Here is a 16,839-nt window from a genome sequence, read left to right as displayed (position 1 = left end):
CTATCTGAAATCCAAGTAGGCCATGACAAAATTGTAAGATGAAACAACATATCCATTTATCAATACAAAATTATAAACCATTTATTAATTTGAATTGCAGTTAACAGAAACACCTTTGTGATAGACCTTCCAGATGAGTCTGCCACCAACCATCTGTTGGAATAGCTACCCACAACTACACTTGTAAATGGATGAGCTGTCCCACTGGGGAAATTTTCTGGATGTTTTTAATGCCTTTCTTTTTAAATATCACTGTAGTAGCTTCAACAACTTAGCAGCACATGAGTCTGAAAAAGAAAGCCAACACGCAAAATCCCCAAGCCTCCTTTTGTATACAAGACAAAAAATAAAAACGGCTTTTTAGTATTTGCTCGGATGCGAATGGAAAGATTTCTCTAATTTTCCTTTTATTCTCTTTCACTTTAACCATTAGGATTTCCAAATGCTTCTTGGCTTAAGTTAATCTTTTTCTTGATTTGAGCCTTTTTCTCAGTGACAATGTGGTTATCTGTGTGCATTGTAAGAAGTAGGACACAGTGCGTTATTACCAGTGCTCTTACTACCCTGTAGGAACAAGGCAGGCTTTTGTGGAGAAGTCTAGAAGTTATTTAAGTTTTCCTTTACAATACTAAACTTCTGAAGACAAACAACTCTACAATGACCACAGGTGAAAACCAGCATGCTATTTGTTTGCCTTTAGCATCTTCTCCCTAGTACATAAGAATTTATTTTCCAATTTTCTGCCCAACTGGAGTAGAAGTGGCAGCAAATCTGCCAGAATCCCATTTTATAAAACCATGGTGATAAAATCCACCAGTCCTGAAAAGAAACATAAAACATAAGGCTTTTAACTAGTCAGTATAAAGTAGCAACAAACCCTCACCAGGAACTGTGTCAGGCAAAAATGTAGCAGGATTCCAGTTCTTGTCATTCATCACCTCTGAACCCCAAAGACTTATAAATTTAGAGCTATTCCAATCTGGAGTGCTCCCAAAACAGCTTGGATAAATATGATCTTGGAGAGATGCATTGAATACTTGATGCTTGTTTGTATGATTCTGAACTGGAGCTGGTGGTAATGCCTACAACAAAAAGAAAGAATATCTTCCCCATTAATATTCTGTTTGCTTGCACAGTCACTCCAATAGCAATATTCAAATCATAGTGTTTTAACTGGAAAAAGCATTATCAAAAGTATAATAGACACTATTTCCCAGAAAGATAGAAAGGCTGATTTGTTGATAATTATAATGCATATAACATATTAGACAGATTGTGTGTAGATCTGTATATTTTACACTCACAAAGCATTGCTTTTAGAATCAAATAACAGATGAACATAAAATACCCAAGTCTCAAAAACTAGTTGTGTCAATATATAATTAAAACCAGTATTTGTATGAATTTAGAACTTGCTAGGAATTACTACCTTTCAAAGCATGAGCTGCCTAAACAAATTAATCTTCTCTGACATGACAATCATTACCACAGAACACAATTGTGAAAAAGGGATTACAAACAGTTCAGCACTGAAAATAAGGACAAAAGAAAAAGAAACAAAACACATAAAAAAAACGCTAATTATTTTCTTCCTTTAATTTTCAAGTATTAAGTGGTTCCTAACTTAAAATTAACAAGCAAGGAATACACCCCTTCCTTTTAAGAACCAAGTGGGGGAAAAAGAAAAGGAAGCACACATTTTTTCTCATTTTATAGAGACAAGTTGTTTGGGCTCACTCGATTTCTTCTGGCTGAAATTGTTTACACATTCTAAAATTACCTGTCTCCCAGAGACCTCATGCAACATAAACATTATATTCAAATACTGCTACCTTTAAAAAGGAAAAGCAGCTTTTTTTCTCTTTTTATACTAGATTTGATGCAAATTAAAAGCTATGCAGAAGTAGATAGAGATATTATAGATAAAGATATTAAAAATATCAGTTGAGTCCAAAGACCTTTCAGACATTAGACTCATGGCCAAACAAACTACTTAAATACATAGTCTCCCTTTTTTATAAAGAAGGATTTTCATTATCTGCCTAATGGTGAAGGTGGGAGGGGCTGGAATAACCTGCATTGAAGAAAATTTGACTACATGGGTGCAAAGAAATACTTAACATGGTCTCAAAAGAACAGCAATGGGCTGTTGCTGGCACATTGCAGCTACGGAACAGAAGTAAGGGACACCCAAGACAGGAAACCCAAAGTGGATGCTAAGAAGGATAAAAAGAGCAAGTAAGAGTCATCTTGATGGATTATTCTACTCTCCTTGCAACCTTGACCAGTTGATCAGACCACGAGAAGACAAGGATGTACCTAATGACAGAGGCTTTTTTTACCCCTCTCAGCATCACCCACAGTTCAGCTGCTTTAAACATATGTGAAACAGCATCCCCAAGAACAGGGAGGCTTGGGTTCAACTCATACTTCTGAAAAGCTGTCACTTGGTCCCAATTCTTGTTCCACACCTTTCTCTCTTGTTTATTATTTACGAGTTTAAGGTCAAAAGAACTTTGCAGAACCTGCAGAAACACGAGTACTCTTGAAGGACAAAAAACCCCTTACAAATATGATGTATGTCTTTGCTCAAAAAAAACCAACAAATCCCAACCAAAAAAAAAAAAAAGAGGAATTCACAAAAATTTTTAATTACAAATCTCAGAATATTATTGCCAAAATGGAATACTAAATTTTTCTGATACATATAAAATGAAGACAATTAGTTTTCTTACACTGACTGAAGATCCATCACTGCTTCCACCTTGCAAGCCTCATTTGACTCAACATGCTTCCTAATCACAATGAAGACATTATCAGTCTTCCTGACGAAAAAATACCCTCAGCCATTCTGTACAAACCTTCCAGCAGTTCTCAATCTCACTCCCTGCCCCTCAGCATTCCTTGCAAAAGAAATATTATAACCAAACCACAATTTGGAACAACTTTTCATTATTTCACTGATACTCAGTCATGCTGGTTTATGCAGCTGTACAGAATTTCCCCTGGGATGGGGATGCATCCATCTCCTTGGTCAGGCTTACCTTATTGTGTGTGAAGGGAGAAGCAGTGTACAAGGTGGGATGGATAAGTGGACGAGGCAGATGAGGAATTGTATGCAATGGTATATGCCCATGGATGTGAGGGTAAAGATGAAGTGCAGGATGTGCAGGTTTTTCAGTATTCATAAACTGGTGCCCAGCAGGCAGGCGTCCAGTAGCAAGTGCAGAGACTGTAAGTCCTGAGGCTTCTTGTTTGCAAACATGACATTCACAAGCATTTGGACCTTGGTCAGCCTACAAAAAAACCCAACAAAACCTATTAAAAACTCAATCTACTCAACAGACAAAAAATTCCTACTAATCAGTAGTATTATTTCATTTTGCATACATCAATTAATATTTTCAGAGCATCCATATAATTTTTTTCTAGTACCAATAGAAAAGTCTCATAGTGAAGCAAAAGCACTAGTGAAGAATCTCTGTCTTACTTAAAAGAATACCCTAAAAACTGAGAGATTTCATACCATACAGAGATTTAATGTCCACTATGAGTGACAACAAGCAAAATACTGATACAAACCTTGACAGCATTCAATCATTACCAGGCAAACACCCCAGTATAAAAAGAAAAGGCCTAACTGGATTAATATTTTTCACAACTTTCCAAGCATATGTAAAAAATGGGTGTAGGAAGCAGTGGTAAGAGTTGATTAGCTGATCAAATTGGAAGTAGTCCTCAGTATAATAGGCAGAGCACAAACAGCATGTCAAGGGAGGCAATCTCTCCACTTCGCTCAGCACTGGTGACTCCAGTGCCAGGCTCAGTGCCAGGCTCCCCAGTATGAGACAGGGACACCCTGCTGTCAGACCAGGGAAGGACCACAAAGATGGGAGCATCTGTCAAGGAGTGAAGGAGAGCTCTAGGACTGTTCAGCCTCAAAGAGGAGATTCACCCTGACTGGGTGGAGAAGGGATGAACAGAGAGGACAGTACCAGGCTCCTCTCAGTGGCATCCCATGAAAGGATCAGAGGAAATGGACACACTAAAATACAGGAAATTCCACTCAAACCACTCATTTGTGAGAGTGGCTGAACACTGGAACATAACACCTACAGCAGTTCTAGAGCCTCCATTCATGGTGGTACTCAAAACCCAACTGGACACTGTGTTGACCAACTCTCTTTAGATGATCTTGCTTTGACCAGGAAGGTTGGTCTGGATTATCTGCACAAGCCCCTTCTAAACTCAATTACCCTGTAAATGTGTGAGGCTGACATTTCTCCTAAAAATGTCACAATTGCACCAACCATGAAAAATCCACACTTCAGAAACTTGGACAGATCTCAAGGTATCATCAGCCTCTATTGTCTCAAAAGAACTCCAGACTTTAGAAGAAAAGCAGCCCAGGAAAGAGCAGCTTCATTTCCCTTTCAGCTCATTACTTTTTCCAGCACTGTCACCTGATATTTCACTGGTATATAATTTTATCAGAAGCAATACCAAGAATACTTCCCAATTTCTCATTTTCCCACCAATGTGGCAGTTCACATTTTTCCAAAAATGTAACATTAAAATTAGCTTTCTAGAGAAGAACTGCCAGGTGATGCTCTTCTTACATATCCCTTCCTCTCAGAAACAAGTAACTCATCATTAGCATTTAAAGGCATTACAGCCTTTAACATAAGGTATATTTTAACAAATAACAGATGTCATCAACTAAATACAGCTGAATTAATTTCATGTATAAAGAAAGCAAACCCCCCCACCTTTATAATAAAAAAATCAGTACTATCCAGAAATCAACACTAATCTACTAACAAATGAAAATGGAAAAAATATTTCAAACAAACTGAAGAGACTCAAACCCCAATTCTGATGAATTGGGTACTGAAAAGGAATCCAAGAGAAATAGAGGTACTGAGTAAATTAGCAAAACCAAGAGGTAATGCCAAAAAATCTCAAATTCACATGACATGTATAAGTGAAATTCATCACTTAAATACAACACTACACTACTCAGCTCTGATTAGATCAGACTAAATAAGAATGTCATTAAGAGTTCCTCAGAATCATTCTGAAAATACTCTTACTCCTCAAAGAAAAGAAAAAGGCCAAATCCATCTTTTTATCTTGCATTTTAGTTTGCTTCCCTAAGGCAAGCAGACTTATATAATCTAATTTGATTTTCCACAACAAATACTGAATCTCTTTCACCAGTTTCAAACTAGTCTGACAGAGGTCTCACCCCATGTAATTTTTATGGCATAGGTCAGCAATACATAGAATAAACCCTCGATGTACTTGCTGAAAGAAAATTGGTTTAATACTCTTAATACCTTCAGTGGAAGGTCTTAAAACATCCTAACCAGAGGATAACACTTGCTGGGAGATGATTATTGTCTAAGGTCTCAAAGGTGCACCACTATGCACTCTCTCATGCAATAAGAAGAAATGAAAGTGACAGTCTCTCTCAAAGCAGGGAGCCTGTGTTGTAGCTGCAGGGTAACTTAGATTGAAATCCTTGTGGTTACAGAGACAAATCCATTGGATCCTTTGCTTTGGTGCTCAGTTGTTAAACCAAACACTGCTACTTGCAGAGCAGGTAGTCCAGGCATGGTTCTCTAGGTGGTCTGATGACCTCACAGTCAAGAGCTTCATAATCTCAAGCCATTAAAAACAAATAAACCAAACATCCCAAGACCCATGCTGTTGAAGTCATGCAACGAATGTATATACACAGGGAAAGGCAATCCTCAAATAGAGGATATGACTATCCTCAAATATGAAAGAAATCTGTGTTAACTAAGTACTCATAACATCCACCCCCACCCTAATTCATTTCAAATAACATAACACCAATATTTAGCAAAGACCAGGCTGATGTTCCAAACAGAAATGCTTGTTAGTTTGTTTCTCATTCATACAGGTAGGAATAGGCCTTTTCCCCTTTTCCTGAAGCAACTTTTAATATAACTAACATATTTCAGGTTTTGACTAAAAGATTATTTGACATGACAATGTAACAATTAGTTATTTTAGGTGTCATACTTACCTACTGACAACTTAATATTTTAAGTTAAAAAAGTAATTGACAATGTAAATGTCTTCTCATTCAACAGCCACATTTCAGAAATTAATCTACTACAAGATGCTTTTAGATGTCTGTACCTGCTGACTGGGGTAAGAAGGTGGTGGACTATCCATTTTTGTTTCCTCTTTCCTTAATGCCCTTTTTCCTAGAGACATTTCCTCCTTTTGAGTCCCTGGTGGTTCACCACTGCTCTCCCCATCTGCTTCTTCATCATCTGCTTCTGAGGAACTGCTGCTAGTACTGCTCACCTGAGGAGACTGGACAACATTAACTCATTAACATGGGGACATTAACAAGGACAAGCCTTTCTCCAGTGAGCACATCCAAAAAGCAGAACAAGCTAGGGCACTGCAAATGCTGTACCTCATCTTTCAGGGCCATGTTCTCACCGCCGCCGTTCAGCTCGCTGTGGATTCCGTTCATGTTGGCTACAACCTCTGCATCGTCGTAATTATTCAGTGGGTAGATATCAGCAAATTTTGCTGATAATGGTGCAACATCATCATCATCACTACCACTGAGGGGAAAAGAGGCTTAGATAAATCCCAGTGCTCAGTTATAGTGAAAGCAGCTAGAATACCAAGATGAAATAAAGTTGAGGGCATCCCTTGTATAAATGTTCCAATTAGGAGCAATGGATGGTCTTCCAAGTTGTTCAACTGAATTTACTTTTTCAAGCAAGTAAAATCAAACGATTTGCTACATAATCCTACTCAATGTAGCAGTCACATGCCTAAATGACAGACTTAATTGAAAACAGGATTCTCTACTGCTTTTGGGCAAAATATTTTTCAAGCACTCTTTTCTGACCAAGAACCTAGGGAATTAATAATTCCAGGATACTGATGACCTTAAATTTGATGAAAAAAGCTTTATGCCAATGTCTTCCTTCATTCAAATTGCTAAGTGGAAAAACCCAGAATATAAAATTTGAGTTTTTCCACACGTTAAATGTCACACCAGTAAAAAGGGAACACTGAACACATCGCAGCAGCTCTTAAATTTCTCAATAGTTTGTAGACAACCTCACATCTGCATGCTTTTCAAAATTAGTTCTAAAATACTTAGTGGAATTTTTTGCCTAACAGATAGATAGTAATAGGACGTGCACATTTAATTACTCACTCCAGGGAAGTGTTGCAAAGATCAGTTAGTTCATGTTGCTACAATAATCCAAAGCTCTTAAAAGAGCTCTTAAACTGTGCACTTTTATCTTTTGCATACCATAAAATACTCAGCCAAAATTTAATTACATGATGACACCATTAGGCATATTTCAAATGTGCAATGAAGAAACAAAACACAGCAGATAGTATAAGACATAAAATGGCACTTCCCCAAGGAGCAGTGGTATTTCCCTAAAAATAGGCTTCTTACAGTTGAATCTTACTTGGATTCAACTGAACTAGCTTCTGAAGAGACAAAGTGAACAATTTTTGACATTTCAGCACCAAAATTAGTGAGAGTTTATAGAAATGGCAAAGTACATACTTAAGAACACAGCAGTTTTCAAGGGCTCCCTGAATAGGTACAGAAACTACAGCTCTGTAATGGAATACTAAACCATTGGTGGCAGTAGATAAATGCTTAGAGAAAACGGAACTTAGTGACTGACAGTGACCACAAACACCCCACACACCTGCACTGTCCTTGTTCATCACACCCTGTGAGCATGGAATACAATGGGAAATTCCCCTGACTGTACCTACAGCAGGTATTTCATTATTTCAGTGTTCCCACCATTTAAGTAACTCAAGTTGGGGTTTTTAAGTATTTCTTTAGAACAGCACGTAACAGAGGAGACTCCTGGTTAGCTGTAGCCATACTGAGTACAAAAGCCAGCCCACCAGGCAGCTTTTACTGTTTGGAATCACGAAGAGGTGGAAGTTACCATTAGGCTAATGTCTCAAATCTCCTGAAGACTTGGAGTGGAGTGTAAGAAATTGAGTGGCAGATACTTCTGATAGGGACAACAATTTTTGATGGAAGCCATACTAACACAGGTTCAACAATCCAAAAAGCCATATAATAAAGGGTTTTTTTGGAACCAAAGCGATTCATGTGAATTGATGATCCTTCAAAAAAAGGAATGCCAGTTCCCTTGCTCAGTTTAGGAAAATCTGACATTTAAAGACAATGTTCTAAAGCAGTCAGAATCTGACGTCCCTGTAATTGCAAAGCAGGAAAGCGTACCACAGAAACTTCTAGCAATAGTGGTAATACAGTATCCTCAGAAATTTTCAGAAACCTGACAGCATCTATTTTAATATATAGATGTTTGCACAGCAAACAGCTGGAGTTGTGGCCAGCTGAACACAGTACCATTATTAAATAATTTTCTGGGGCTAAACTAGCATTACATAATGATAGCCAGCCAATGTCATTTGTCTGCTTAAGTTCAATTCACTATAAAACTTTAAAACAGGAAAAGGAACTTACAAAGTCGGTGCAGAACCATTATCTGCGAGGATGAGTCTGGGATGCTGCTGAATTGTGATAGGTGAGCTGGAACCAGATCCTGAACTTGCTGAAGACATACTGGGTGGGCGGATCTCAGATAAATAATCCGGAGCAGAATCGATTTGTAGTGGTAACTGGTTAATGTGGATGTCATCCGTTATGGGAGAATCCATGATGCCACACGTTAAAATGTGTGAAAGGCTGCAGTCATCGCAAGTACATCTGCTCAAAAATTAAATTACAGATTTTTATGATCTTGTTTAACTAGCATTTATTCAAAGTAACTATATTCTTTGTTCCAATAATGTATTTCTTTTTACCTTGAACAGGAAAGTAATGATTTTTTATGATTTCATAGCAAAAACATCAGCTCACCTTCTTCTATAATTACAGTTGGGACAGTCAGGCATGCTCAAACGTGATGACAGCATGTGTCTCATTGTGTCTGTGAAGTTGTTCTCCCCAGATAGTGCTTTCTTGTTATTAAGCTGAAGTAAATGGTAAAAGTAATGTTTTAGTAGTGCAAGTCTTCCCGTTAAAAACTCAATGGCACATAATGACAAGTCACATAACCAAAAAGGGTTCTTTGGGCAAAATAATTGAAAAGCAGAATAATTCAGAATAATTCCATGAAGGTGGCGTTTTGATCACAAAAAGGAAGTTCAAAGTTACAAATGACAAACATTTGGCATCAATACTCTTCAAATAAAGTCTGTCTCTAGTATGAAATAGGAAAGTGGACAAGTCTGTCTCCCTGACGGATTCATAGGTACATCTTGCACTGTATTTCTGCTGATGCATTCTGAACTTGAGCAGTTTTTGTCTTGTTTCATGATATGCACAAAAGGACACTGCTGACAAATGGAGAAAGCAAACTGACCCTTAACTTGCAAATAAAAAAAATTTAGGACTAATTTGTTAGCTACAATGGTATGGAGTCAAGAGTAGCTGCCCAAAACAGGACTTGACTGCATTAGTAAAAAAATACAATCCAAATAATCTCCACCTGGCAGAGGCCTAATCCTGAAAACACCTAATTTCATTAGATACCTACAAGCCTTAGGTTAAACAAGGATGTGCCTAAGCTCCCACTTCTATAGATGCCCAGACCTGATCCTTACCTAAGCAGCCATGGTCTTACAGCTCACTTAAGGCCAATTAAGATCAAGGAAAAAGAGGATTCTTCCTCAAGTCCTCTGAGGAGACCTGCATACCAGATGTTCTGAATACATGGTTAACATAGGCTTAGGTTCCTTATAGGAAAAAGTACTTACTGATGACTGCTTTGAGACATTGCCAATTTAAGCTTAAGTTTAAGTTTATTAAAATGTACTATCATACTCTCTCTGGCTCATGACTAGCGTTTCTTTCTGCATACTGGCACAGGAACGGAGAGGTTCTCCATCCAGAGTTGACTCTAGCCGAAGCCCACTGTACTCTTATGGAAAGCATGATGCACACTTGAACACTTCTAGGCTGCAGAAGAGAGTACTGAGTCTTAAACAGCAGTTTTACAATAAGGTAGAAACTTCTACTGGCCCCTCTCTGGTTACAGCTTGAAAAAAGGAAGACAGTTCTGCTCAGCCCTTTCCCCAAGAAACAACTGCAGGAGCTATCTCTGGAGTCTCAACAGGTGGAATTACCTGCCCCGACACTGAGGCTCACACTCCTGCACACACACAGGCATTTGTTAAACTCTTGAGCACAATATTCCCTACCATGTACATCAAGACACTCAATGTATTGGCTGCTTTTGGATCCCACTCTAAGGCAACAAAAATTCCATTTTTTTTTTGTACAAAAATTTTAAACACCTGGCATTCAGTCCTAAGACTACAGTGTTTATGTTTTACCTTGCAGTAACTGAGATTACAGACCTTTACATGCTCTTCTTGGATCTCACTTCTCTGCATTTTAACTGAGCAAATTTCATGCCTGGCATAGTTGCAGAATTAGATTGCACAGAACTAGTACAACATACTACACTCATGTTTGCATCTTGCAAATATATGTGCAGCATAAGTATAACTTAGAAGGGTATGGAAAAAAAATCCTACCTGCTCTTCAATAAAACGCCTCTGTTTAAAAAATTCCCAGTCTTCCTTTAGCATGCGTTGTTTTGTTTTCATTGCCATCTAAAACAGAATTTAAGAAAAACTCATTGATCTAACAATAGAAAACCTACTTTGATGTCATTGGCCTGTTTCATTAAACCTAGCTTACCTATATTACTCTGCAAGTACTTACACTTAGTCAATATGAAATGTGTTTTATTTGCTAATAATTTGAGTCACTTAAACAAAAGACTTTCTATTTATTTATATGATTTTTCACTTGTATTTTCCACTCGGACTTATCCACTCTTACTCCTTATGTTAATATTCCTTTTCATTAAATAGTTTCATAATATTTTTGATAAACAGTGATTGCTATTAAATACTCAACATTTCAGATTCATTGCAATCTGTTAAAATCTAGAGATAATGGATTTACAGCAAGGCCCAGTGCAGGCTCAAGTGTAAACCCTGAAGTACCACATGTGGAACTAATCAGCCAAGGAGTCAAAGAATCAAAAGTAGTGACCTAGACTAACACTATTTAATCATGAAAGTTTTTCATGCCCCTTGATTTATCTAAGGCTGGAAAAACACTCGATAATTGCTTGTCTCTCAAATCATATCAACCTAAATGAACACAAGAGTCTGTAACTTTTTGTACACAAATGCTATTTTACTGATTTAGTAAATAAATTGATTCTGAGGGAACACAAAAGCTTTCATGAACTCTAACACAACAAAATGCAAGAACAAAACTCCTCCTGTTGTACCTTACAAAATTCTAATATCATTACTTCATCAGTGAGGAAAAACAACTACCTGGGTTATCTTTTAACAGATATTTTTAAAAATTTACCTAATAATCATCATCATAGTCTATCACCTTATAGAATATAAGAGATTGCTTCATAAAATAGGTTAGTGAGCCAAAGACCACTGGGTTACACCACTACCAACATTCTTTTTATCTTCAAAAGCATGCCTCCAGAAATTAATACTTGATAAAAAGTTTAAAGTCCCACTACATTAAGCTAAGTACATTATTGCTATTATCATTATTTACTTAGGAAAATAAAATTTTAAGCTGGGGATCTGAAGCAGTATTAAGTAGAAAAAATCTGCCTAATTAATTTCTGAAACTATCAGCATCATATTTTAATTACTACTGTGGATTTGGATTTCCTTTACTCCAGTGGGATAACATTAACACCAAAAAATGAGTTTACCATTTATAAAAATTAGAAAAAAAAAAAAGACACCTATGAAATATTCTTAAATCACTCATACCATTTCTCAGACACTCTAAAAGGTACTGCAGAGCCTATGGCAAGCAACATCAGGAACTTCATCCTGGATGAACTATCAGCCCCTGAGAACCCTTGAGCTATATTTAAGGCCAGCAGCTCTCACTGGTTTGGGTGCCCCCACCATCAAAGTCAGCCTGCATTCACTACACTTTGTAAGAGAAGACTTTTAATGCCACAGAATGACATTTAAAACAGCCAGTGCATTAACTGGGAGCTGCCACTCAAGCCTGCCCAGAAACTGTCACAGCAAACAGCACAGGGCAAGGCCTGGTACCTGAGCATTAATGGGAACAGGAGCTGACACTCAAGTGTTCCTACTTCCACCTTTGCAGCCTTGCCAATACTCCATGTCTACAAGTATCTTAAGTTATTGATTCCATAAATAATAGAAACCCACTTCTCTTCCTCCTTTCTTTTCCCCAGTGAATATTTATTTCACCAGAGCAAAGCAGATGCAATACAAACCACATGACTCATGCCCAAGAACTCTGCTAGGGAGTGAGAGATAAACTCAAATGCCATCAGAAGAAAAAATTTACACTTCAGTCTTGTACATCTGGACTGAATATGAATAACACTGCCCAATGGAGAAGAGAGGGTCACTACCACCCTCTTGCTTCCTCCCTACTTATTTGAGGCTAAAAAGTATTTGAGCTCCATCAGACAAGCAAGACAGACATGTGAATAAGTATTCTTCCATTCTGAAATGGATTTAATCAAGAAATGAAACCAGCAGCCTGGTCAGAACAGAAACATAACATTAAATCATCTGTGAAAACTCTGATGTCCATACATATATCACAGGATGCTTGTTTCTCCCAAATCTTGAAGTCTGCACCAAATGGAAATCGCACATTTGATCTTCCCAAATTTCATGTGTGAACCTCTTTTCCTAGACTATTTCATAAAAAATAACAAAAATAATTCCTCCATCACAAACTCTCAGCACACAAAAATAATGATTGCTTCAATTATCTATACAGCCACCATAAAGACAAAAACTAATTTATGTCCATATTATTTTGTCTATTAAGTTGACTAGGACTTAAAAAAAAAAAAATCATACATTAATATGGAGAGACAAATAAGAAGCTCTGCCTGGGCAAAAGCATTTCAGTTAAAAAACAAGTAAGAAAGGAAATAAAAAAAGGAAATCTTTCAGCATGAAGCACATATGACTGTCTAGCCATTACTTGCTGAAATAACCCAGGACCTCCTAGGTAAACGTAATCTAAGTTTGGTAAGGAAATCAGAAACTGGATGTACAGGTTGCATATACTTAAAACTCTCCTGTATTCAAGATAGGCCAAAGTTTTTCCAAAGATGTAGCATATGATTATTACAGGCACTGATGATTGCTTATTCTAAACTTCATCACAGCATACACACATGGCCCAGTGTATTCAGTTATATCTGTGCATGGCACAACTATCTTACAGAGTCTTAAACAATTAATATTTGTACTGCTTGCAAGAGCTAATCTCTTTTTTTCACCAACAAGTAACATAACATACTATAGTGGAGGGTCCATCAATTATCTTTGCTGATGGACTCCTCTGGGTACAGTTCCACAATGCATAAGTGAGAACCATTCTTAAATCTCCTTTCCTTTTTAACTTTTCAAACACTACCAAGAAAACCTCACAAGTTTGTTGAGCCAATAAGCAAGCAACTAATGAACATGCATTCACTATTAAGTGAATGATTCACAGTTTCTGTAGCAGCTGGGCTTTCTGATTTCTACCTTGTGGACAAAAATATCACTGCAAATTCAGGTATGAGGGTTATACTGAATAATGTATTTTTGATCAAGAGTATAACCACAGGTTATCACCAGCACAGGGCTTAAGGTATGACTGTGAAAATGCTTTTTCCTACAAATAAATAGCAACATAAATATGACTAAATAGCAATATAAATATGATTATCTTCTTTAAAATTTGAGGGTTTAAGTTTTACTGTCGCTTCTCCTACACACCCCCCACACATCGTTGCAGGTACTTTTGGTCATTAGGAAATAAGTCATCACATTAAATTCCCCAGCTGGGAGAAGAGTGTCTGTCTGCATAGGATACAGGCATCACTGAGCAAACTTAAAAAATGCTACAAGACAGGACTTGTGGCAGCAGCATGGTCACTTGATAAAAAGAAACACAGAAAAGTCAGTTAAGAGCTGACCAAGTGGTACAGGACAACCATCAGAAACCAAATATTAATGTAACTCTACAGAAATGCCATTTAAAAAAATAGCTGAATGATGGCAGTTAAGTGGGGTCCTTTCTTACTAAAGAGGCAATATCAGACAGCCATGACACCCTGACACCATGGGAAAGATGACTTCTAATAGCATAAAATGTGAGGTGATGACATTTTATTGGGCTGCAGTCAAATGTTTAGATGCACAAAAGCAGCCAGACCAAGAGAAAACTTTTTAACTCAAAGCTCACAGATGCAGTCCCCAAATACAGAGTGAACTCTAATAATAAAATTAGTTATATCCTGTCTCCATCGATAAGGCACTGAAATTAATGGCAGAAGTTCACTTAAATCTTCAACACAGGGAACAACTTCTGAAGCACATTTACAGTGCATCATAAGACTTAACTATGGTTGTCATCTATAGAAGCAACACAGTATTACTGAATCTCAAATTAGTTCTCCACATTCCCACTGTTCATAAAACCTCAAAATAGAAAAAAGATTCTAGAATTCACAGAATTCACTATCTTCAGTTATATTTCCAAGACATTTTTTCTTCTAGAACACTCAGGATTGAACTAAGCAGATATTCACTTTTTCTGAGGTGTTTAAAAAAAATTAATTATTTTGAGCACGAGGCAAAAGCCACAGGAGAAATTTTTGAAGAGTATAAACAACCACTTGCAAAGTAAACAGCTATTTTTCTGAAAATTAAGCTCTTAGCAACCTAGGAGTCAGCACAATGACATGATTATTCTCTGAAATGTAGCACAAATTCAGAAGAATAAGCTATCAGACCACATACTTGATTAAAGGACTGCTTCAGAAGTCTCAAATATTTATGCCTTGAGACAAACTGGAGTTTCCATTTTGACAACTGTACAATGATCACCATGACACTATGAAACATAGAGTAATTTTTAAAATCTACCTCTTCCTCTGGATTTCATTTAATGCACTTATTATTTTGAAAGCTTAGGGGGTTTTGTGGAACAGGTTATTTTATTTCCTATGGCTCATTTACTGGCTAACATATTTATAAAATGCTCAAAGACCATCTCTAAACAAGAACACAACAGTCTGCTTCAACAATTTGAATATGTCATTTTACAATCACCACTAAGTATTTTAAGTTCATGCTTTTCTATTGTGAATGACTTACATGAATGAAAAAAGTTACATTTTGTTGCTTCAAAGTCCTAGATAAAAATACCCAAGCAATTATTCTTCACTGAAGGCACAGTCCTGCATGGACTGCTCCCTACATAATCTTGAGACTTTTTGTATGACTCTTACCTGTTCATCAACATAATCGTCTATTCTTTTCTGGCATTCAAGCCATGCTTCAGCAACTTGGCCCATTTCCTGTTCCAGTTGATGATACCTTTGTAGCAAGGTACTGTACATATCTTCACTACAGGAATCGTGGGTTGTTCCAAGCCTGAAAGTTCAAACAGCACTTGTTACACAAGAGACATTTCACTGAAGAATCACACTTTTAAGATCTGCCAGCCAAAAACAATGTTGTGAAAATGTGATTGTTGACACACCTAGGCCCACAGAGTTGCTTGCATCCCAAAAATTGAGTATTTTTAGTAGTTTTTCAAAAAATATCCAAACCCTGCTTATTCCAATCTTCTGTAACCAACAATAGCAAGAATGTGGGAAGTGCCACATTGCTAGAGCCTCTTTCCCATGAGCAACCAGATGACAAACCTATTTGTTCAAATTTGGTTGCTTGATATATTTATCCTTCCAAATTCTATGGGCTAAATATACATGTTGACTATCCACTGCAGAACTACATAATAAAAATAAAGCCAGAAGCTTGTTAGGCAGAACTCTCATGACCAATGCTAAGAAGAATACCAGATGAGTTGGAGTTCCAGGTGGGAAATGTGCTGTAGAATGAGGCAAGTGAGATACAAGCAGTTATCTACTACCACTTGAGCAGCATGGGATACACAACATGGGGATGCCACTCACTGCTGACTGTGTCTGTGAGGAGCCCCAGAAATAGGAGACACACTTACCTCCCTTCCTGCTGCTGCATTTTGCACAGCATAATGTTTCTTACGCAAATATGCCAACTCCCAATACACTGACTTGACAAATAATAAAAGACAAAATTCTACTCAATAACATGTGTTTAAACCACACTGAATTGTAATGTCAAGTGACATAAATAAACTGAAGCTTTACAACATTTTTTTTACTCAGTAATTAAAGAGAAGCTGTGTGATAATTAGTCACAGAGGTTGTGTAGCAATCAAAGCCAGTAGCAAAAAAACCAAAATTGAAGCAACACAAAATGTGATATTTAAGCCCAGTTCCAGCATTTCAGGGAGGTTGTAGATTTTCATTGCAATAGGATGTCAACCCAACCTCAGAACCACACAGTCCTGCTGTCACCTGGCAAAGAACTAATCCCTTAACTTGGCAATTAAGCATAACGGAGAGCTGAGCAAACAGACAACTCAGTAAGCACCAAGTTACAGCTGACAGTGTGAATTTGCTAATAAATTCAAATTTGTTTTGTTGTTTTTGCCCAGAACCTGCAACACAACCACTTAAGAAGGGTGCACAAGCAACTCTGCACATTAAAACCTGGGCTGTCCGTGGGTTGAAGAGTGCACAAAGAAGTTTCAGTGGATACAGTGTCTTCATGCTATAACACTTCCTTACTATTAGTACAAACACTGTCAACTCCTGTTACGAGACC

The 16,839-nt window shown here is 37.3% G+C and overlaps 1 protein-coding gene across 1 annotated transcript in view; it reads right to left on the bottom strand.

The window, feature by feature from the left end:
• Nucleotides 1-16,839, bottom strand: part of FAM193A (family with sequence similarity 193 member A) — a 77,202-nt gene that overhangs the window by 14,412 nt on the left and 45,951 nt on the right. The window contains exons 8-15 of the mRNA XM_059471288.1: nt 15,414-15,558; nt 10,612-10,689; nt 8,930-9,042; nt 8,534-8,776; nt 6,458-6,611; nt 6,172-6,351; nt 3,045-3,296; nt 884-1,082 (exon numbers count right to left, since the gene is read on the bottom strand). Coding sequence (XP_059327271.1) covers nt 884-1,082; nt 3,045-3,296; nt 6,172-6,351; nt 6,458-6,611; nt 8,534-8,776; nt 8,930-9,042; nt 10,612-10,689; nt 15,414-15,558 — 1,364 coding nt within the window. The remainder of the gene's footprint in view (nt 1-883; nt 1,083-3,044; nt 3,297-6,171; nt 6,352-6,457; nt 6,612-8,533; nt 8,777-8,929; nt 9,043-10,611; nt 10,690-15,413; nt 15,559-16,839) is intronic.

Source organism: Ammospiza nelsoni, chromosome 4, assembly GCF_027579445.1.
Source record: "Ammospiza nelsoni isolate bAmmNel1 chromosome 4, bAmmNel1.pri, whole genome shotgun sequence".
NCBI classification, from domain to species: domain Eukaryota; kingdom Metazoa; phylum Chordata; class Aves; order Passeriformes; family Passerellidae; genus Ammospiza; species Ammospiza nelsoni.
This window is presented reverse-complemented; position numbering and strand designations above follow the sequence as displayed.